The sequence below is a fragment of the Peromyscus eremicus genome, chromosome 5 (genome assembly GCF_949786415.1).
Source record: "Peromyscus eremicus chromosome 5, PerEre_H2_v1, whole genome shotgun sequence".
Classification (NCBI taxonomy): Eukaryota; Metazoa; Chordata; class Mammalia; order Rodentia; family Cricetidae; genus Peromyscus; species Peromyscus eremicus.
The window spans coordinates 117,492,665-117,514,460 of NC_081420.1; the positions used below are offsets into that span (position 1 = coordinate 117,492,665).

The window sequence follows — 21,796 nt, forward strand, 5'->3', positions numbered from 1 at the left end:
GGCTGTGCTGGGGGAGGAGGTCTTTTGTCCCACCCCTTGGCATCTCTATAAATACCCTGGGGCAGAGACAGTCGGGGCCGTTGGAATAGGTTCCAGGCCCTCTCGAGGCTATCCTTTATTTTCTATCTGTTTATCTCTGCAATAAATCCTTCTATCTAATATTTCCTGCTGCTCACACTCAAGAAAACTCTGGGGATCTGTGGGGTTGGTGGGTAAATGCCCCACAATCTGTCAAGTCCCTGGTCTCTCAATCGACCTGGCCCCATTCTTCCGAGCCCTGCTGAGGTGGCAATTCCACACAAACCTGTCAGGTGTCACAGGCTTACTAGGCAGCAACAGGCTCCATGTCCAGAGGCAGCAAACAGTCAGGCTAGCCAAGGAAGGGCCAGCAAGAGCCAGGCTTGACCACCTTTCCCAAACACAGACTCCGCTGCATTGCTGGGCCAATCCAACTCTATAAGGAACTCGACAGAAGAGTGAGTATCTACACAGGAGAAACAGCATCGGGCAAGACTGAGAGAGGTCTGGAGGTGAAGGCCTCTGAGTGAAGAGTTCAAGGAGGCAGAAGCCGTGATTGGAAAGAAGCTGTGGTTGCCACAGCATGAGGAGAAATCAAGATGAGCAGCACAGGACAGCAAAGACTGGAAACACCGACCAGGACAAAACCAGACAACACTGGCTTTCTAGTGACCTTGAGCTTCAAGCTGAGAACACCAGATTTTCAGTAAACCTAAAGAAGTCACGATGTCACCCTAACTTTCCCCTTTGACAACATCTGCTTCCCCAGACACAGGCCTCTCTTCCTTCCTCAATCCCTCCCTCTCTCCCTGCAACTACACCACCAACCCTACCCAGACCTCCAGGGGCCCAGGGCTACAGTTTGAATGGTAAAAGCCCCCCAAATCCCCTCCACTGAATGCTGTCTCAGCGTGGCACTATTGGACAGAGGTCAAACCTTGAAGGGATGGAAGCGAGGGGCAGGTCTTTACGAGGGCCGCCCTCCTCCTCTCTCTGCGCCTGGATGCCCAGAGGTAAGCAGGTGCTCTGGCCATCATGTGTTCTCACCACAGCGAAGGCGACGGGACTGACTCTGGACGGAGCTCAGGTAAACCTTTGATCTTTGTGCTGATTATCTCAGCTCTTGTGTTACCGTGACAGAAAGCTAACACCAAGAATGTCCTCTTCTGATGAAAAAGCGCAGCGCTGAGTTTCACAGCCCCTTTTGTTCTGTCTCCATTAGACAGGCCTGTCTGGTCAGAGAAAACGTCTCTGCACCCCTCTCTCTGGTGCCCTAACACCAGGAAGCAGCATGCTCTGGCAGCTTGGTGGCCTGCAGAGTAACTGGATAAACACTGACACACTCCCCTCGGGAACTCGTTACTGCAGATCTAGAATCTGTTTCAGTCAACAGCCATTACAATCTTTCATTCCTTGCTTTCCTTGAGCTGAACCACAAGTGACACTCTTCCCACACCTACTTCTACACTGAGGGAAACTGTAAAAACTGTAGCCTAAGCCGGTTGGTGGTGGCGCACATCTTTAATCCCAGCACTCAGGAGGCAGTGGCAGGCGGATCTCTGTGAGTTCGAGGCCACCTTGGTCTACAGAGAGAGATCCAGGACAGCCAGGGATATACAGAGAAGCCCTGTCCCCAGGGGAGAGGGGAGAACCTGTGGCCTACAAGATTACCCAGCAGCTTATTGGCAACTCTGAGGAATGCTTCGGACACAGACCACCTGTTCTTCTTCCTTCTTTTTCACCCTTCCAAAACCGGCTGTGATGTGTAGACCATCTTCACAAGCATGAGGCCAAGGCAATCGATCTCGGAATCCTCAACCTTGGCAATCAGCCAACAACAACCTAATCCTGACTAATTAAGAAAAAAATGGCCAACTGGGTCAAGGTCTGTAGACTGGCTCTTCTGCCTCGCGCAGATGTCAGTCCTGATGAACTTCGGTGCTTTATCAACCGAGCAGTCCTGGAGACGTGCTCACAGCGCATGGCCCAGCAACTGCCCAGCACAGCCGCTAGCGATGGTCCATTTTCTACAGAGAAACCATCAGCTGGGCAAGGTCAGGAAGGACATGAACCTGCCAGCAGCTTGCTAAGGAGAAGCCATGAGGTCAATGTCTTCAACAGGAGCCTGACGCCCGGGTAACACTGATAGTCCTACAGCAGGGCCCCTTCCTGAGGGAACGAAGGCCTTCCATCTTCCGGAAGCAATTAAATGGAACAAGATGCCATGAACAAGGAACATCAGGCTGTTTATCGCAGAACTGGGTACACGAGACAAATAAGGAAAATAAACCTAGTAAGTAAAAATTTTAGGTAAGAAATCACACACCATGAGAAACCAAATGTGTCATTTTTGTTCTAAAAGTAACAAGATGATGTTACACCTTTGGGTTTTGCCTAAATAACAAATTTACTTTTATTATATCACTGGGAATTTTTAAATTGTCTTTTTGAAACGTATGTGTTTCTCGAGAGACTCTGTTCTATTCCAAATCTCACAAAAGCATACATAGTCACTGTGTAGAATTATTATTTTTGTGTTTTCCTGTTGTTTTTCTTTAAACAAACACTAACACCCTACCTTTCCTCACACATAACAAAGAAAATTCACCCAAACTATCTATATCTGATGACAGAATTAAAAATGTAGATATCCTTCAGCATGTTAAAGATAAGAAGCCATTTGAAATGGTAACAGAAATTCAACCAAAACAAGTCTGGCTGGCCCCTGCTGAGCTGCCCTTTGCATGCCAGTGTGGGGGGCTCTGAAGGGCACCACATGCATCCTGTGACCAACATCTCCTAAGGCTGTCTTCATGGTCCCAAGATTCATCATCTCAGCTGAGGCCAAAGGCACCCTCTGAGCTGACTCCACCCGGGCTTTATGATTCCAACTGTCCTCATCCTCCGTGCCTGCACCAGGAATTTGAGAAAAGGCTGGAGCAGCACATGGTACAAAAGGCTCTTCAGGCAAGAGCTGCTCATTACTCCAGCCCACGAAGGAAGCAAAGAAAGGGTTCCACCCAACTGTAGCTTGGTGACCTACGAGTTCAAATGGGGGTGCTCACAGCAGCACAGGCAGCTACCCAGTGAAGAAAAGAGGCCCCTCCCAGCAACTGTTAACCGTTGAGAAGGCTAAGTACCCTCAGCAGGCCCTCCCCCGGGCAACTGTTAAATGCCTGTAAATCCTGGGGTATGAGAGGCTTATAAACCTCTGTGACTTACCCTTGTAGCTATCTATAAATCCTCCAGGAGGGGCAGAGCCTTGTGGGAAAGTGGGTGGGCACAATTCTGTTCTTCTCTTCTGCAGGTGACCAGAGCAACTGACACTTCAAGAGAGCATGATGTCGCCACTGCCACCACCATTGTGCAGTGCTTCCTACAGCCTAGGCGAGCACTCTACCCACGGAGCCACACTGTACACTCTGGAGGGAAACAAAACCTTCTTCAAACTCTTTATTCAGGAGAATACTAACACAGGCCTTTGCCTGCCAGAGGTAAAGTCCCCTGGCATAAGTCACTACCAGGCTGTCCGTGCCCTGTGTGTCCCCTAGACCATTAGCACCGACATTACTTTGAAATCTTGTTTTGGTTAAAGGCAACCAGCAGCCCTTTCTGGTGACGGACAGATGGTGCAGACACTAATTCGGACTGTCTGAGAATGGCTGTCCTTCCTGCCACTCTTAGCAACTGTCTTAGTCACCGGCCTACCGCTGTGAAGAGACACCAGGACAGGGCAGCACTTAGAAAAGACAGCACTAGCTGGGGTTTACAGTCAAAGCACAGTGACACACAGGCGGCCCTGGCCCTGGAGCTGAGAGCTTTACATTCTGATCCACGGGTGGCAGGAAGAGACTGGGCCTGGCATGGGATTTTGAAACCTCAAAGCCCACCTGAAGTGGCACACTTCCTCCAACAGGGTCACACCTCCTAACCCTTCTAATCCTTTCCAACAGTTCCACTCTCTGGTAACTAAGCTTTCAAACACATGAACTTACAGGGGCCATTCTTATTCAAACCACCACAGCAGCTTAAAGGAAATTTCTTGAAAACATTTTTGATTGCCTAAAATAATTACTGCAGATATTGTAACGCGTGGCTTTATACAAAATAATACCCCAATCCAGGTATGTAAAGCATGCTGACCCTCAAGCTTCTGGAATGCTTCAGTTACTGATGTGTGCCAGCCCCGCCTATTTTTATGACATGCTGGGGACTGTGAATGCTAGGCAAGTAGTCTTCCAATTGAAGGTCATCTTTAGCACCCATGGACTCCATGTTATTCTAACTTTTCTTCCTACTATAAACTCAGGGTTTATGTGACTTATTAAACGACGGCCACGAGCTGAAAGAGTCAGCCAGCGCCCTTCACTGCTGTTGGCTCTCCCACACCTTCCAAAGGTCACGTGCTCACCGATGCCTGCACTGGCTCCCATGGGGTGCCCACTCCCTCTCCGCTCTCCCCATCTGTCTTCACCTCAGGCACTGAACTCAGATGTTTCCACTCAAAATGACTCTCAGTCTTAAGGTTTGAACTTAATTTCAAAGTCACAAAAAGTCAAAATTCTTTTACAAATTTACCTGTTTTCTAAACACAAAAGCACTTTTTAAAATCCTTTTTTGTTTTACAAGGACCCAGATATATCAGACCTGTCACTCAGACAGACACTGTCAAAAAGGCACTCAGTCGTGTTACAGCAAACAAAACCTTGTTAACTGTGGCTACAGGGTACATCCGGTTTCTTCAAGTGTGAAGCTCATTTGCACAGCCATACAAGCCTTTCAGACACACCAATGAAGACAACTGTCAACTTTAAAGGGGCCCAGAGTTTACATAATAGCTGTTTGGCTCTCTCCATTCTCTACTTCCCAGTCCTTACATCAGATATTATACAGCACACTCCACAAACCCTGACGAAGGTTTTTAAAGAGCGTCATATGATTTCAGGAGAAAATGAGGCTCCTCCACTTCACACTCGTATAACGGACCATCAAACAGGTCCAAAGCAGTCGGGCCAAGTGACCACGGACTAAAACCATAAGCCAAAATAAACTTTTCCTCACTAAAAGTTGCCTTTGGGGGTGGAGAAATGACTTAGTAGATTGCTCAGGGGGAGAGCCCTGACTTGGAATCCCCCAGTACCCTTGTCAAAAGGCAGGTGTGGCCCCACGTGCCTAGACTCCCAGGACTATGAGGAGCAGGGACAGATCACTAGGGCATTCTGGTTGTCAGCCTAGTTCAAGGGTCAATGAGACCTGACTTAAGGGAGCAGGGCAGAGTGAACTATCGGGATACGTAATGTCCTCCTCTCCAAAGACCCTGCCCCACTCCTCTTCATCTACCTGCACAGCTCTCCCACCATCACCAAGAACCTGCTCCCATGCGGCTGGAGAGATGGCTCAGTGGTTAAGAGCACTGGCTGCTCTTCCAAGGGACCTGGGTTCAATTCCCAGCACCCACATGGCAGCTCACACCTGTCTGTAACCCCAATTCCAGGGGGTCCGACACCCTCACCCAGACACATGTGCAGATAGAACACCAATGCACATAAAATGAAAATAAATAAATCATTTAAAAAAGAACCCTGCTCCCACACGGCTCTCCCACCATCACCAAGGACCTTGCTCCTCCTGCTTGGCCACTTACACTCACCAAATTCCTGTCCTACTAATGAAACATCCCCTGAACTCTGAAGTCAGCCTGGGCTGCTCTTCCTTGGCCTCTGGGACTATGCAAACTCACTCCCATTCATCTGCTCTTTCCTCCATTCTCTTGAAGTACTGCCCCTTTCCCACACTTCTTAAACTTCCTTCTACTGCAGCTTGAATGCAGAACGTCCCCCACAGGTCAAACTTCTGACACCATTTGAGAAGGCTGTGGCACCTTTAAAAGAGACTTGCTGAAGAAGGTAAGTCACAGGGATAAGCCCCAGGGATAAGCCCCAAAATTGACAGCCCAGCCCACTTCCTACTTGTTGTTTCCCAAGTGTGGACATGATGTGAGCAGCCAGGCTCCTGCCCCCCCCACCACAGGCCCTTTCCTGCTGCCGCTGCCCTGTCTCCTCACCTGTCAATGGATCCCTCTGGAACTGGGGGCCACACAAACCCTCTCTCCCATAAGTTGCCTCTGTCGGTATTCTATCATAGCAACAAGACAGTGACTACAACACTCGAGTCTGGGCTCTCAGGGTCTGCCCTGAGCCAATGCTGCCTCGTTCCCAGATCCCTCCGAAGGCACACAGCATCACTTCCTGTCTCCATGCAGTAGCGTTAGCCCTGTTCTCTCTTCCTGAAACACACAACCATACAAAAAGCTAACTGAACACGTCCCCAGACTCCTTCCTGCCAAGCCTGTTCCTCTAGCTGAACTTCACAGTGGCCAGCACTCACCTCCTACAGCAAGAAACTGAGACCTCACCTCACCTTGACCCCCACACCCAGACCAGCTCTAAACTGGGACTTTCCTCCTGCCACTCGTGGTCCGGGTGGAAGACCTCCAGCCCAAGTGTTCAGTCCTTGTTGTCACAGTCAGAGGAGTAACATGCTGGTGGTGCCAATGCTCTGCCCTTAGGATGAACTTCTCACCTCCTTCACATGCCCTCACAGAGGACGCCCTGCCCTGTCTGCAGCATCACGGCTCCCACCAGCACGCAGCCTGATGGCGCTGGCCTCTGGGCCACAGCCTCCCTTCACTTGGAGAATTCCTTCTCCTGCTCAGCAGAACCCCCTAACTCTCCTTTGGTCTTGCAGTTACTCCAGGATGAGTGGCCCTTGTTCGTGCCTGGGACCAGAAGTGTTTCAGGGTTTTGAGATTTGGGTTGGAACCCAACTCTGAACACCAAACTCATTGCATGTGTGCAAAAAGCAATTTGGCACAGTATTTTTAGTAATTTTGTGCATGAAACAAAGTTCCATGGTATAGAATTTTCCACCTGTGCCATCCTGTCAGCACTCAAAATATTTTGGGATCTGATGTGTTTCCGATTAGGAAGTTCAGTGGGAACGTCAATGCTGTCTTCTCTCGTGACCTGAAATCAGTTAGTGTTGTGAACTATGGTAGAGCATTCTACACTTCACCAGAAATGAAGTCGCCTTTTTAATTAATTCATTTTCCCATCACCGGAACTCTAAGCTGTGTGCAGAGTCTCCTCCAGCAAGGAGACGGTATTAGCAGGGCCTCAGTCACACCAGGTGACCTCTCCTTTACAGACACACGTACGGTTACTATGTAGCGAGTATAAACAGCTTGTAAACTTTTCTACTAGCAAACCCATACTAAGTTTACTGCAAAAGTCAAAGAAGGAAAACTAAAGTGTTGCAAGGATTAAATCGGTTCAGTACATTACCCAGAGGAAAAACTGGCCTTAGGCCACGCAGTGAGTAAAGTTGACTGTATCAGTGACATAACACCTCTGCTGCCTTTGACCCGAATCTGACCACACAAAGCAGGGGTCACCTGTCACAGTGACAGAGGTACTATCTGTCAGATCTCAACTAAGCACATGAACTTGTCAGCACACTCCATTCCCAAGCACTTTGGGCTTTATCCTCAAATCTTCAAGGTTTTTTTTTTTTCCTCTTTAGATAGATGAGATTATAGAATGGCTGCTAGATATGCCTTGGGCAGTGACCACAGAATCTGATCAGGTAAAACCAGAAGGCACTTAGCCGTACCAGGGCTTCAGTATATTATAACCTTTATCTGTGAAGGAGGGCTGTAGATTCCAACACACTATTTCAGATTGAGTTTCCTATTTAATCAACGAGAGGCCTGTATTTAGCTCTAAACCTTAAAATATTGTTAGCTTGAAAGACAAAAGCAAGGGCTGGAGAGATGGTTCGGTAGTTAAGAGCACCGGATGCTCTTCCAGAGGACTTGAGTTCAATTCCCAGCACCCACATGGCAGCTCACAACTGTCTGTAACTCCAGTTTCAGGGGATCTGGCACCCTCACACAGACATACACGTGGGCAAAACATCAATGCACATAAAAATAAATACCCCCCCAAAAAAAGAAATGAAAGGGAGGGAGGGAGAGAAGGGGGGAGGGAGAGAAGGGGGAAGGGAGGGAGAGAAGGGGGAAGGGAGGGAGAGAAGGGGGGAGGGAGGGAGAGAAGGGGAGAAAGGGAAAGAAGGGGGAAGGGAGGGAAGGAGAGAAGGGGGAAGGGAGAGAGAGAAGGGGGAAGGGAGGAAGGGAGAGAAGGGGGAAGGGAGGGAGAGAAGGGGGAAGGGAGAGAGAGAAGGGGGAAGGGAGGAAGGGAGAGAAGGGGGAAGGGAGGGAGAGAAGGGGGAAAGGAGGGAGAGAAGGGGGAAGGGAGGGAGAGAGATAAGGGGGAAGGGAGGGAGGGAGAGAAGGGGGAAGGGAGGGAGGGAGAGAAGGGGGAAGGGAGGGAAGGAGTGAAGGGGAAGGGAGGGAGGGAGAGAAGGGGGAAGGGAAAGAAGCCGGTATCCCAGGCTGGCCTCAAACTCACAGAGATCCGCCTGCCTCTGCTTTCAGAGTGCTGGGATTAAAGGCGTGCGCCACCACTGCCTGACTCTTCCTTTATCTTTACTGCTAGCTCTACTGTTCAACCAAAGGAATTCAGGACAGAGTTGTTTGTTTCTTGAGACATGGCTTCACTATGCTGCTCTGGTTGGCCTGGAACTCATAGCATAGACTATGCTGGCCTCTTAATCAAAGTGATTCCCCTGTCCCTGCCACCCAAGAGCTGGGATTAAAGGCCTGCTCCACCACACTTGGTTTTTTATAAAGATTATAGGCAGTTCTATTTTTTTTTTAATGGATGATGTGAGTGCTACCACCCAGCTGGCTCAGAAGCCCTCTCTGTAGCCGAGGTAACTAAGAGGCTAAGACGGGGCACCAGTTGAGTCCTGAAATTTGGAGTCAATGTAAACTAAAATATAGGGACTACCTCCTTTTAAAAACAACAAAATAACCCTGGAAAGGCAAAGGCGGGTGGATCTCTAAGAGTTTGAGGTCAGCCTGGTCTACACATTGAGCTCCAAGAGAGCAAAGGAAACACAGAGTGAAACTGCCTCAAAAAAAAAAGTGTGTGTGTGTGTGTGTGTGTGTGTGTGTGTGTGTACATGAGTGAGTGAGTGTATGTGTGTGTGTGTGTGAATAGAAAATCACCCAATCAGAGTTTTGACTAATAAAGAAACCTTAGCCACTGAGAGCTTAAACAACTTGCCCAACATCATCCAGCTACTATGTGGTGCCAACTTTTCAGTCAGAGTGAAAAGGACTCAACTGTCTAGAAACCATTCCACACGAGGCATGCAGGCTGAGGTGGCTACTGCTCAGGCTAACCGGGTTCCTATAGCCACACACCTCACCACCACTTGCTCCACGGCAGCACTGCCTCAGCACCCAAGGGCAGAGGCGCCTGTGGGTGAGCAAATCAACGCGTGAGAAGAAATCACACTCAGCGATGAAATATTAAGTGGCACAGGCTTAACATCTTCCTCAGGAAACAGGGAAGAAGTTCTCGTTGGACCGGGGAGGCAACCCAGCTGGGCCAGAGGCAGGTGACATGGGGTGCTCCCTGCCCTCGCAAGTTGAGCATCGGAATTTTCTGTCTGGTTGTTTAAGAAGGGTGTCAATGCAGAAGCAGTCCTCTGGCCAATCTAGGAGGAATGTTTCCATATTTGGAAAACCAAGTAAACTAGGCCATAGTTCTGTCAGCTGAGAGGGGACACAGCTCCAGGCAGCTACCTCCTGCAGCATGAGGAGTTTCCCTGATCTTTCAGTGACCTTGACTCGTGACTTTAACACAGAAAAGAATTTCAGGACGACAGCTTATGAAGCAGGAGTGGGATTTAATAAAACTATTTTAATGTAGAGCCAAGCTTTAAGAGTACTCAGGGAGAGAAAGTTACACCTAAAAGCAAGGCTGTGGGGTTCTCCAAAAGAATTGCAGAAAACAAGATGTGCCCAATGAAAGACCCAGGTGGGGAGGGGGAAGGGGCAACTAATTAGCTCTCCTAGCCATTAGCCATGTGTCTGCACCACTTTGGTGGCTCTCAGGTTCCATCTCAAAAGGAAAACCCTTTTTCCTCCTGTCCCTCTTATGATAAATGAGGTCAATCAGGTATGTCTTCAAGCAGAAGCCGCTAAGGCCACACGAGGGCTTCGGCAGCATCCTCACCTGCAGGTTCACAGCTGAGAAGGGACAAAGTCACCCTGTTCCTTGTGCTACATGCAGTTCTTGCTTCGCTGCTGGCAAGAGACTCGGGCTGGATTGCAGGTGGGGGCTCCTTTGCCTTCTCGTGTCTCCCCACTTTCCTGTCTTTCTATCTGGGCTCTGTTTACACTTGATCTCCAGTTTATCACAAGACACCAAACAATCCTGCCTCACACTCACGAGCCTTGAACGCGAGCTGTCCATGTACATGGTGTATAGAAACGCAGTTATCATTTTCCCTTTACATTCCAACACTGCAAGTCCAATTTCAGTTGAACAGAAAAAGCTCTCAAGGTTCTTATTGCTGATTCAGGCCCATCAGTCATTTCTTAAGGGTCCTGAAATGTACACCAGCTTTCTCTGGCCATAGCACTGAGCTAGTAACACAAAATGTTAAAAACACAATTTAGCAGGACAGCTGTACCTAGTAGTGCTTACCCAGCACTCCCAAGGCCCAGGGTTTGAACCTTAGCACCTCAAGTCTTAAGAGATTCATGGATTCATAATTATAGATCACTTTCAAAGGTAGTCATTTCAATTTATCACAATCAAGGTTTTGTAATGAATATTCTCAAGGTATGCTTATGGTTTCACTACCAAAATAAAAGCTTGGGGCTGGGGTGCACAAATATAAAGGACAGATATAAGGTGCAAAAACATCAACTGCATGAATGTCACTCATTTCAAAAAGGTTGAACAAAATGCAACAGAACTATATATCACTAAGTCTAAATCTCACAAATACAATGTGGTGGGGGAAAATATGTATAAAACCATTACATCAAGTCTAAAAGCATGCAGAAATTGCTATGTCAAGCTATTAAATGTCTAGTAAGTAGCTGGGCATGGCGGCCCACATCTTTATTCCCAGCACTCAGGAGGAGAGGCAAGAGGATTTCTGTGAGTTCAAGGCCAGCCTGGTCTACAGACCAATCAGGACTGCATAGAGTCCCTGTCTGAAAACAAACAAAAGCCTAGCAACAGTGAGAACAGGGATAGATAGTTCCTGCTTTTCAGGGAGAATGAGAGAAGCAACCAGCTTTTGTTTCTTTGAAGCTGGGCAATACATGATAGTAATTATACAGTTCTTGTCTTTTTCTATTTCTGGAATATCTTGAACTTTTATTCCCAGTGCTGGGGATAAAGCCCAGGATCTCACTCATTCTAGGCAGCACTCTGCCAATAAGCCCCATCCTTGGGCCTATTTTGACGGTGGCGCACGCCTTTAACCCCAGCACTTGGGAGGCAGAGGCAGGCGGATCTCTGGGAGTTTCAGGCCAGCCTGGTCTACAGAGTGAGTTCCAGGACAGCAAGTGTTACATAAGAAAAAGACTCTCAAGAAGGAAGGAAGAGGAGAAGAAGAAGAAATCAGAAGAGAAGGGAGGAAGAGGAGAAGAAGAAGAAATCAGAAGAGAAGGAAGGAAGAGGAGAAGAAGAAGAAATCAGAAGAGAAGAAGAGAAGAGAGGAAGAAAAGGCGAAAGGTGCAGGTAAAGACAGAAGAACGGAGGACAAAAAATTTTAAGTAGAAGTTTGTGCCTTGTACTGGATCTTAAACTAAAATAATTTCTGAATATCTATACTTATAAACTGTCGATTTTATTTATAACAATGACCACAATGGTCACAGTTCAAATTTTACACCATTATCACTGTACTAAGTTAATAAGAATATTCTATAAATCATCAAATGTATACGTTCAGATAACCAGGATTTATCACTCTAACAGCCCTGCCGACCACAGTATACTCTTATTCTGGGATGGCTTGTTACTGTGGTTACCAGCTGGGGAATCAGACAAACCCAGGTGAGCATTCCAACCCCACCAAACTGTCATTTGGACACTGCATTAAACCTCTTGAACTGTTTCCTAATCTACAGAACAGGATAACAACACACCATGGAGAAGGTCTTAATATAGGACGGCAATGAGTTCAGCACCAAGTAAAGCAGGTGATCTAAAGTTAGCAATTACCACACACATTTTAAATAGGAAATGTTTAACTTCCTACACTTTTGTGTGTGTGTGTGCTGTCTTCATGTATAGATGTGTACCATGTGCATGCCTGGTGTGCATACGGTCAGAAGAGCGTGTGGGATCCCTTGGAACTGGAGTTCAGACAGTGAGACACCATGCGGTTGCTGGGAATCAAACTGTGTCCTCTGCAAGAGTGACATGTACTCCACAACCCTGAGCCATCTCAGGCCCAGAATAACTTAATGCACATTTAAATAAGCCTGTCTCTGAGGTTTAACTTTTAAGGAAGACATTCAAGACACTTCTGCTCAGAATGATCTGCAAAGCTCAACACTCTCCTCTGGAATTGGAAATAAAGCCAATTTGACCAGTTGCCTTTAAAAAGTACTTCTAAAAAATCAAAGGCAAAGTTAGAGGACACTGAATGCCAGAAGACAAAGTCTTCATATTGAAATTTCTAACAACAGACATGACAAAAGACATCACTATCCCATGTGGTCAGATGTAGTTTATCTGTACAATGCCACATCTACTCAACACTCATTCAAAACATGATTTACAGTGACTTAGGGCACACCTGGTGATGGACAGATTGCCTTACAGCTCTTGGGACAATCCCTCTCCCAGAGGTCTCTGGCTCTCTTTCCTCACTGTGAACTTATTATAGCAAATACGGCCGTTAATGGGTTATGGTTTTCCAGCATGACTGACAACCATTTAAGAACATCCCCAAGAACATCTCAGGGATGTTAAGTGTCTAAAATTTCTGGTCACTGGTGTCACCATTTCAACCTTGAACACCTGGATGACACCCGTATCCCGCTGCTTGCACGTGCATAGTCCACTAGCGTGCTAACAGCCTTTGTGACATCTTGCACTTGACATTCACATCACTGTGAATCAGGTCTCCCCAAGGTATCGGTGAGTTTTACTTTTAATTTCTTTTCTAAAACTTCTCAGCATTGTCAGAATGTGGCTCCTTCCACATTCTGTTCTGACGATTCTGTTCTCGTTCACTAGTGATGACTTGGGTAAATGCACTGTTTAGGAGCAGTGAGTACCAAGAGGTTAGGTAACTAGTCTATAAGCCACAACTGCCTCTGTACCCCAAGACAAAGGCCTTATAGGTGATATATCATAATCATTACCTTCGCATGTATCCACTCAGTCCAAGCAGTGAGCTAATGGAGTACGTCCTATAAACTCCAGTGTACAACTCACTCCTGCCTCCTGAGTGCTGGGATTAAAAGCACTGCGTCACCACATCTGGCTCATCAGCTGTTTCAAAGATTAAACACAAAATGTAAAGCATGCTCTCTATCCTAGCCCGAAAGCCCTAAGAACTTAGAAAAAGTCAGTAAAGAGCCAGCTGTGGTGGTGTACACCTAGTGATCCCAGCAAGGACTCAGACAGAAAGGGTCCTAAGTCAGAGGCCAGCTGGGCTATGCGTCTCGACGTGTCTCACAAAAACAAACAAAAGGTTCCCAGGAGATGGGAAGGATGGGAGGCTGGTTGACTGATGGATCACAAAGACCCAAGGACATCAGCTCACTGAACAGAAACCATTCTACACCCAGATTCCGATTTGGAACCCACTCTAAATGGAATCAAGGACCACCTGTGGCGAGAAAAGCATCTCAAGCCAGTCACGTAGAGGGGGTCCATGGGGAGTTCTTCAGGACAAAAGCAAGCACATACTTTTTTCTATTCAGGAAAAACTAAACTTTTGTAAGCTTTTACAAATATTTTATTTTCTATACTGCTCTAATTTCCACTCATCAGCACAAATCTACACTACCAGTTCCAACAAAGCAAGTAAGAGAACACCAACCCAAACTGTCTTAATGTGATTTAACAAATATTCAGATGTCGCCTCAGGCTCATGGCATCACGAATGCAGATATAATTAGTTCATTGCTGGCAGACACACCACAACCCAGAGCAAAGATCTTTTTCTGTGAACCCTATGTCTCCAGCAGGCTGCTGTGGGATGTTCTGTATGTTAAATATGTTGCTCTGATTGGTTAATAAATAAAACACTGATTGGCCAGTAGCCAGACAGGAAGTATAGGCGGGACAAGGAGAGAGGAAAATTCTGGGAAGTGGAAGGCTGAGGCAGGGAGACACTGCCAGCCGCCGCCATGAGAAGATGTTAAGATACCGGTAAGTCACGAGCCACGTGACAATTTATAGATTAATAGAAATGGCTTTGTCAGAATGGCTAAGATCAAAAACACTGAAGACACCTTATGCTGGAGAGGATGTGGAGCTAGGGGAACTCTCCTCCACTGCTGGTGGGAATGCAAGCTTGTACAACCACTTTGGAAATCAATATGGCGCTTTCTTAGAAAATTGGGAATCCATCTCCCCCAAGATCCAGCTATACCACTCTTGGGCATATACCCAAGGAATGCTCAACCACACCACAAGAGCACTTGTTCAGCTATGTTCATATCAGCATTGTTTGTAATAGCCAGAACATGGAAACAACTTAGATGCCCTTCAACTGAAGAATGGATAAACAAAATGTGGTACATATACACAATGGAATACTACTCAGCAGAGAAAAACAATGACATCATGAGGTTTGCAGACAAATGGATGGATCTAGAAAAAATCATCCTGAGTGAGGTAACCCAGATTCAGAAAGACAAACATGGTATGTACTCACTCATAGCAGGATACTAGATGTGGAACAAGGATGACTGGACTGCTACTCACATCACCAGGGAGGCTACCTGGAAAACAGGACCCCAAGAAAGACACGGGGATCGCCCAATGACAGAAAAATGGAATGAGATCTACATGAACAGCCTGGACATGAGTGGGGGTAGTGAAGGGCGAGGGTTGAGGGAAAGAGAGCTTGGGGGAGCGGGAGATCCCAGCTGGATCAACAACAGAGAGGGAGAACAAGGAATAGGAGACCATGGTAAATGAAGACCACATGAGAATAGGAAGAAGCAAAGTGCTAGAGAGGCCCACAGAAATCCACAAAGATACCCCCCACAACAGACTGCTGGCAATGGTCGAGAGACAGCCCAAACTGACCTACTCTGGTGATGGGATGGCCAAACACCCTAATTGTCGTGCTAGAAACCTCATCCAACTACTGAGGGATCTGGATGCAGAGATCCATGACTAGGCCCCGGGTGGATCTCTAGGAGTCCAATTAGCGAGAATGAGGAGGGTTTATATGAGCGAGAATTGTTGAGACCAAGGTTGGATAAAGCACAGGGACAAATAGCCAAACGAACGGAAACACATGAACTATGAACCAATGGCTGAGGGGTCACCAACTGGATCAGGCCCTCTGAGTGGGTGAGATAGTTGATTGGCCTGATCTGTTTGGGAGGCAAACAGGCAGTGGCACTGGGTCCTGTGCTCATTGCATGAGTTGGCTGTTTGAAACCTGGGGCCTATGCAGGGTCGCTTGGCTCTGCCTAGGAGGAGGGGACTGGACCTACCTGGACTGAGTCTACCAGGTTGATCTCAGTCTGCGGGGAAGGCTTTGCCCTGGAGGAGATGGGAATGGGGGGGGGGGGGTTGGGGGGAAGGTGAGGGGGGCGGGAGTGGGGAGAACAAGGGAATCCGTGGCTGATATGTAGAACTGAATTGTATTGCAAAATAAAAATTAAAAAAAATAGAAATGGCTTAATTTAAGATATAAGAACAGTTAGCAAGAAGCCTGCCACGGCCATACAGTTTGTAAGCAATATAAGTCTCTGTGTGCTTATTTTACAAGTGGGCTGTCGGACTGACAGAGCTTGGCGGGGGCTGGAGAAAAGCTCTCCAGCTACAACAGGCTTCCCATCAGTCTGCTTTACCAGAATCAGAATCTTCATTCTTTTCTACGATTGGCCTAAAACCTGCTAAGTAGCAGAAGGTGACCAAGAACTTTTGATCCCCCTACCTATACCTTTTGAGTATAGATACTGCATAGGGATTACAGCCTATGCCACGCATGGTTTATGAGTCTTTGGGATTAAACCTCATGTAAGCCAAGCAAGCCACTCTACCAACTAAGCCACAACTCCAGCCCTTGGGATCCTCAATGTTAAAAGTTTGCCAGACCAGAAAATGGATTTACCCAAACTGGACCGGAGTCCACCCACCTATGTCTTTATACCACAGTTAGGACTGAGCTAGAAGCAAGTTACATCAATCAGAAATACACCTAAGTACCTCTCCCTGAGTTACTTGAACAAAATCTGGATCAGTGGAAGCGGAAAGTCTCTCCAGCATCAACAAGAGCGTCTGCAAAGCTCTTCCGCCTGTTCCGGACCCTTCCATGCTATTGCAGTCAGTCTGCACTGACCACTGATACAAAAAGGCAAACTCACACTCAAGTTCACCGAGAACCGAAATTCTTTTCAGTCTTCTAAATCTTGATATAATGTGTAAAGGCAACTTAAGAAATTTCCCCCAAAGAACACAGGAAGAAAGGGGTCTTTCTGTGTTTGCCTAATGAAACACTAAATCATCACAAAGGCCTAGAAATATCAAAACCTAGTTTGGGCAGACCCGATCTAGACCCGGCTCAGAATGAGCAAAGACCCTAAGTCCATACTCATGTGGATGGGGGCAGGGAGGGGCCCTTCTGAGGCCTTTGAGTCACACAAAACCAGACAATCCAAGTTTATTGCAGAGCACCTCATATACCAAGGAGTGATTAACACGGTTAGGACTGTCTGTTGACACTTTTCCTACAGGTTAGATACACCGGAATGTGAAAGTTATGCACATGAAATTGGCTATGTATCTGTATGAATCACAAGCACCTAAAACTAGCCATGGCCTGGAAAACTCACAACCATTTAAACCGCACTGAAAGAGGACTCGGCTTTCTACGAAAGGGAGGAAAGACAAAAGCAAGAACTTAAAAGCCATTGGAACAAAGAGTCCATTGAAGTGAGGGAGTGGATGATCTCCCAATCTCCCACAGAAGTCGCTGGCTCTCTGGAGCTCCACCCAAGCCAACCACCCCACCCCATTCGACGTCCAAACTCATCCCACACACATCCAATACACTGCCTCTAGCCCATCTCTCTCGCCTTGTGTCAAGCTTCAGTCTTCTCCGAGGAAGCACTACCATTCCCCACATCCATAATCTGAAACTGACCTTCCCGTTCCTGGCAGTCTGCTCTGACATGAAATCTCCCTCCAGCCAAACTGGTCACCTCATTCTTCCCAGCACTGCAAGTGTTCCGGTTCCTTCTCAGCTGTTTCCAATCTGACAAGGTCTCTTCCTTATATAAAACACCAGGGAGTTCTCAAATTTCCAGCACTCTTTCCCTGCTCTCCTCTGAACAAATCTGTCCTGTCAAAGTTGGGATACCTACCATCACTTAACCTTTTTATCCCACTTAATCTTACTCCCTTTGGCTTCTTTTTTATTTTTAATATTTATATTTGTATTATGTATTTATTACTTGTATTATGTGTGTGTGTGTCTGTGTGGGGTATGTTCATGCAAATCCAGGTGCCACAGAGGCCAGAGGTGTCAGATCCCCCTGGAGCTGGAGTTACAGGTGGTTGTAAGGGCCCAGATAAGGGTGCTAGGAATCCAACACTGATCCTCTGGAAGAGCAGCATGTGCCTACATGCTTACCCAGCTCTCCAGTCCCTCCACAGTTTAGTTTCTGTTGTTGTTATTGTTGCTGTTTTGTTTAATTTATTTATTTATTTTTATTTTATGTGCATTGGTGTTTTGTCTACATGTATGTCTGTGTGAGGGTGTCAGAAGCCCTGGAACTGGAGTTGCAGACAGGTGTGAGGCCATGTGGGTGCTGGGATTTGAACCTGAGTCCTCCGGAAGAGCAGTCAATGCTCTTAACCATTGAGCCATCTCTCCAGCCCCCACTTTAGTTGTTTAAAACAAGCTTTCACTGTGTAACCCAAGGTGGTCTCAAACTTGCAATTCTGCTGCATCAGCCTCCAGACTACAAGGACTGCAGGAGTGCCCCTCCACAGCCCAGGCCTGACTCGCACTGCTTCTTATCCTTTCTTTCAAGAACTTAGCACAGAATAGACAGTCACGGCATCAGACTGTAGGTACTCACTCACCACCACCACTGAACAGAGCTCACAGCAAGCCTGCTTCTTTAAACATTGATGGAAGAATTCAAAAACATTTAAATGACAAGTAGAGGGTGTCTTGCAGGACAGTGAAGAACAGAAATCATTTAAACACACAATCCAAAGAGGAGCACAAGAGGCCTTGTACTGCAAACCAAGTTATAAAACACCAAGAAACAGAAGCAATTTGGTGATCTGACCAGCTTGATTAATGTTCTTTCTGAAGACGCTTCCCCTAACATCCTTTCTTGAATCTCTAGAATCCAAAGTTAAAGACAACTGGTTAAGTGACCTCATCAGCCAGGTTCCAAATGCCAGGAACAAGAGCAGCAGGGAAGCATGGCAAGAACCGCATGCCCCGCCCAGCCAAGCCAGACCCCACAGAAGAACTAACCCAGGTCCCTTGTTTAAGCTCAACCCTCTTAATCTCTGCTACAAACTAGAAGACAACTTTTAATTGGTCAAGTGGGAAAAAGCCAGGGTCCTCCCAACTTGCCAAAAGGGCATACGCTAAAGCTTTTATTGTTGTGGGAAGGACTGTAAAGTTAAGGATGACGATAGAAAAGATACTGTCTAGCTCTCCTCTTAAATAAGATTATCCATTTTGTGTATCTTTAACCATAAACACAAGGATTGCGATACCTAATCACAAATTCCAGAAACTCTACCTTCTGAAGAGGAAGGCTAACAGCCCCTACACCCCACCCCACCCCCTTACACTGGCTGCCCCAGGAACATGCAGCCCTCACAGAAATAGCTCCCCACCCATGGCCAAACTGACTTCCCCCTATGCCCTTCTCCTCATCTCCCTAGCTTCAGGGAAAGTTTCTAGCCAACAAAACAGGCTGGAGACAGCTTAAAGCTAGGTACCCAGAGCACACGTAAACATGGAAAGAGAAAGCCAACTCCACAGAGTCGTCCTCTGACCTCCCCTGGTGCACAATGGCACAAGAACACACAAAGAGAAGGTTTACAGATGTCCCCATCTAGTGATGCTCTTTAACCACAGAAATCCTAGCACATACACTTCACAGCCCATTGATGCCCCACACACCTCTCACTGATGGCCATCCCTCCTCCTGTTTCCCACCAAGCACAAAAACTCAGAGCCACAGGCTTCAACAGCCAACCACCCAGCAAATAACCCACTCATCGAAAGTGATTCCCAATCCCAACTTTGCAACACCAAAGAGGTCACAGAACCAATGGAACCTTGGAAATGGTCCAGAGATGTTGAGTGACTTGCTTCCCAAATTACAGGGATGGCTCCACTAAATTCTTCCCATTAAAAAATATTTCAACTCATTCATTAAGTTAGTATGAACTGGGCCAGACATTTGGACAGGTAGATGAGAAGGACTGCTCAGTATATTTTATTCTTCCCAGATGCAAAACGGTGGGATAAGACTGTACCTGGGTTACTTTTCCGGAGGTGATGTTTACAAACACAGGGAATAAACTCCGAGCGATGGTAATTACTAAACCAGGGAACCCAACAAACATCTACCCAAGAGTCTGGGTACCGCCCCTGTGCTTGGCTCCTGAGCAGTCAGGTCTTTCTAAGCGGGAAAGGGGGTGCTCACAGTAACTCAAGGAAGGGACTCAGGGTCCCAGAGTGGCCTGGATGCCAGTACCTTGCCCTGGAGAACTTCGCCCCACTTTAGAGCACTACAACTGTTTCTGCACGAATTCCAACCGCCTCTACTCCTGACTCACTACAGCTCCAATACACTTCTCTTTCTGTCGTCTTCAGACGTGGCTTGAGCGTTTGTTTGTTTATCTGTCTGTTTAATACGGGATCGGACCGAGGTGAAAGGCATCAAGTTTGAAACAGTAGAATTCCCTACTCACAGGCACTGCTGGCCAGAACCAGGGGACGGTCCGCCCACTGACCCTTTCGGACCCCAATCTTTGAACCCGCCTCAGCACAGGGCAGGAGGAATGTGCAGAAGGCAGCACAAAGTCAGGCAGACTTTCTGGTTCAGCACATGAGGGACCTAGGTCAAGACTGTCGCGGAAGGCAGAAGGTGGACACATAAGAGATACTTAATCACACACACACACACACACACACACACACACACACACACAAGGGACTTGAAGAACTCGACTACAGGCAGGGTCTCAAAGAATCTCCAAGAAAGTTCCTTGGAAAGGTTACAAGACAAAACTGGCGAACTGATGTCTCTGTTTGGCCGGAGACTGGGAACAGCGTTAGGGCGCAGTAAAACCTGACTCTGGAGCCGAGTCTCGATTCGGTCCGGCCGGCGCCGAGGCGAGCTCCGCTGGGCCAGGCGGGATCCCCGGGGCGGCTGCCACGCACCGCTCCCAGCTCCCGCGCCCAAGAGGGGCCGGGGCGGGCCGGGGGACGCGCCCGAAGCGCCTGCAAGAGGAATGTCCTGGAGCCTGTCTGTCCCCTAAGGAATCTATTCCTCCAGCCCTGTTTAGGGGCACAGAGCCATCCCACTCGGGAGGGAAGACGCTCCTCCCGCCTTCCTCGCCATGCCGCAGCCCGAACGCGAGCGAGCCCCGCTTACTTTTGGTGGCCGCGATGAGGTTCTTCCCGTCTTTGATGAGCTCTTTGATGAACTTATTGGTCCTCTCGAGCTCCGCTTCGTGTGCGCGGATCCTCTCCCGGAACCACGGGCTGTCGAGGTAGCAGTCGCTGAACTCCAGGGGCTGCAGCCCCATGACTGCAGCGGTGCGCGCCGGCGAGCAGGCCTACTGGGCTCCGAGACGGCAGCCAGGTGCGGGCCGAGAGGGCTAGCAGGGCTGAGAGCTCCGCCAGCGCAGCACCGGCATATCCCGCCAAACCCAGCTGCCCGGGCAAGCGCACAGCCAGGCTCCCCAATCCCGGCAGCCCCCGGCTGCAGAGCCCGCAGCCCCGCCCCGCCCCGCCCCGCCTCGGGCGTGCCCGCCACGCCCCCGCCCCCGCCCCTGCTCGACCTCCCGGGCGCCTTCGGCTCTCCTCCCTGCCCTTCCCCGGCCGCCTCTTCCTTCTCTTCCCCACACGCAGTCGCCCCTCCTCTTCCTCCCGAGGCATCGGCGGTGGAGAACGGAGTCCGCGCCCTCCACCCTCGGGCGCCTGCGCCTCCCTCCTCTCGGCTCGCGCACTCCTGGTGACTCAGGCGGATCCCGAAGTGGGCGCGCGACCGAACGGGAAGGAGTCTTCATAATAGCAGGCCTCGGTCCCCGCGGTCAGACGAGTTATCTCGGGGCGGGCGGAAATGATTGACTCATTATCTGTGTACCCAGGGAAGGGCGCCGCGCTGTGCAGGGGCTCGCACGCCCGGAGCTCGCTCTCCTGGTCCGCTCGGTCGCCTGCACGGAGTGATTACCATTCCCACCTGGCGTCGTCTTTGCCCATTCTAGAACATTGTCTTTCGTGTCCACACCTAATGACTTAGGGCAAGGGAGCGTGGGGTTAAACCGCGTAGACCCTGTTTCTGTTCTGTTCGGCAGATTAAATTTACACGCGTAGGAGAAACGATCTTTATTCTAAAAATAGCCCTCCAAAAGTAAATGCCAGACTCTGGTTTTTCACC

At 48.3% G+C, this 21,796-nt stretch overlaps 1 protein-coding gene across 4 annotated transcripts in view; it reads right to left on the reverse strand.

Annotated features, from left to right (window-relative positions):
* The window catches only part of LOC131911864 (rho GTPase-activating protein 10), a 280,586-nt gene extending 259,578 nt beyond the window's left edge, over window positions 1–21,008 (reverse strand). For 2 of the 4 annotated variants that reach the window (XM_059264273.1, XM_059264275.1), the window contains exon 1: window positions 20,789–21,008. In XM_059264273.1, the coding sequence (XP_059120256.1) occupies window positions 20,789–20,942 (154 nt within the window). In that variant the 5' untranslated portion in view covers window positions 20,943–21,008. The remainder of the gene's footprint in view (window positions 1–20,788) is intronic. The other 2 variants (XM_059264272.1, XM_059264276.1) reach the window with 2 other exon arrangements.
* Between the last annotated feature and the right edge of the window lie 788 nt (window positions 21,009–21,796).